Genomic DNA, 397 nt, shown 5'->3' on the forward strand with positions numbered 1-397 from the left:
GGTATTCGGCCCGTATTTTTGCTGCACATGTGCGCTTGCAGTTCTTGTACCCTCTGATTAATGCTCGTTTCGCACGATCTCACCAGTGAGCCATCCTTTTCGCACGTGAAAACTACCCGTGTCTGGGCTGAACCTGGTTTGAGCCTCTGCATCATAAAAAAACTCTGCTTCCATGAAATGGGCACACTTCAGCGCATAATCGGGAACCGGGTAGCACGTCGGTCGCTTTTTCACTTGGATTGTCCGACCTCCTGGGGCTAACTTCAGTGAGACTCCGTCGTGATCCGAGCTTGGGCTTGAAATCACTCTGGATACTTGTCGAATCCAGGTGGCGTATTCGCCGGAGACGTACCATCTATCAAGTCTGCTACTAGCATTCCCACCCCCTGGTAACGTG

General features: G+C 51.6%; 1 protein-coding gene across 1 annotated transcript; it reads right to left on the minus strand.

The window, feature by feature from the left end:
- Window positions 1-57: 57 nt before the first annotated feature.
- Window positions 58-377, minus strand: PHALS_12838 (uncharacterized protein; the record flags this gene model as incomplete). Its single annotated transcript, XM_024728472.1, has 2 exons — window positions 58-251; window positions 353-377. The coding sequence occupies 2 exons, from the start codon at window positions 375-377 to the stop codon at window positions 58-60; spliced, it is 219 nt and encodes a 72-aa protein (XP_024578945.1).
- Window positions 378-397: the final 20 nt, after the last annotated feature.

This window comes from Plasmopara halstedii, assembly GCF_900000015.1.
Source record: "Plasmopara halstedii genome assembly, contig: Scaffold_650, whole genome shotgun sequence".
NCBI classification, from domain to species: Eukaryota; Oomycota; class Peronosporomycetes; order Peronosporales; family Peronosporaceae; genus Plasmopara; species Plasmopara halstedii.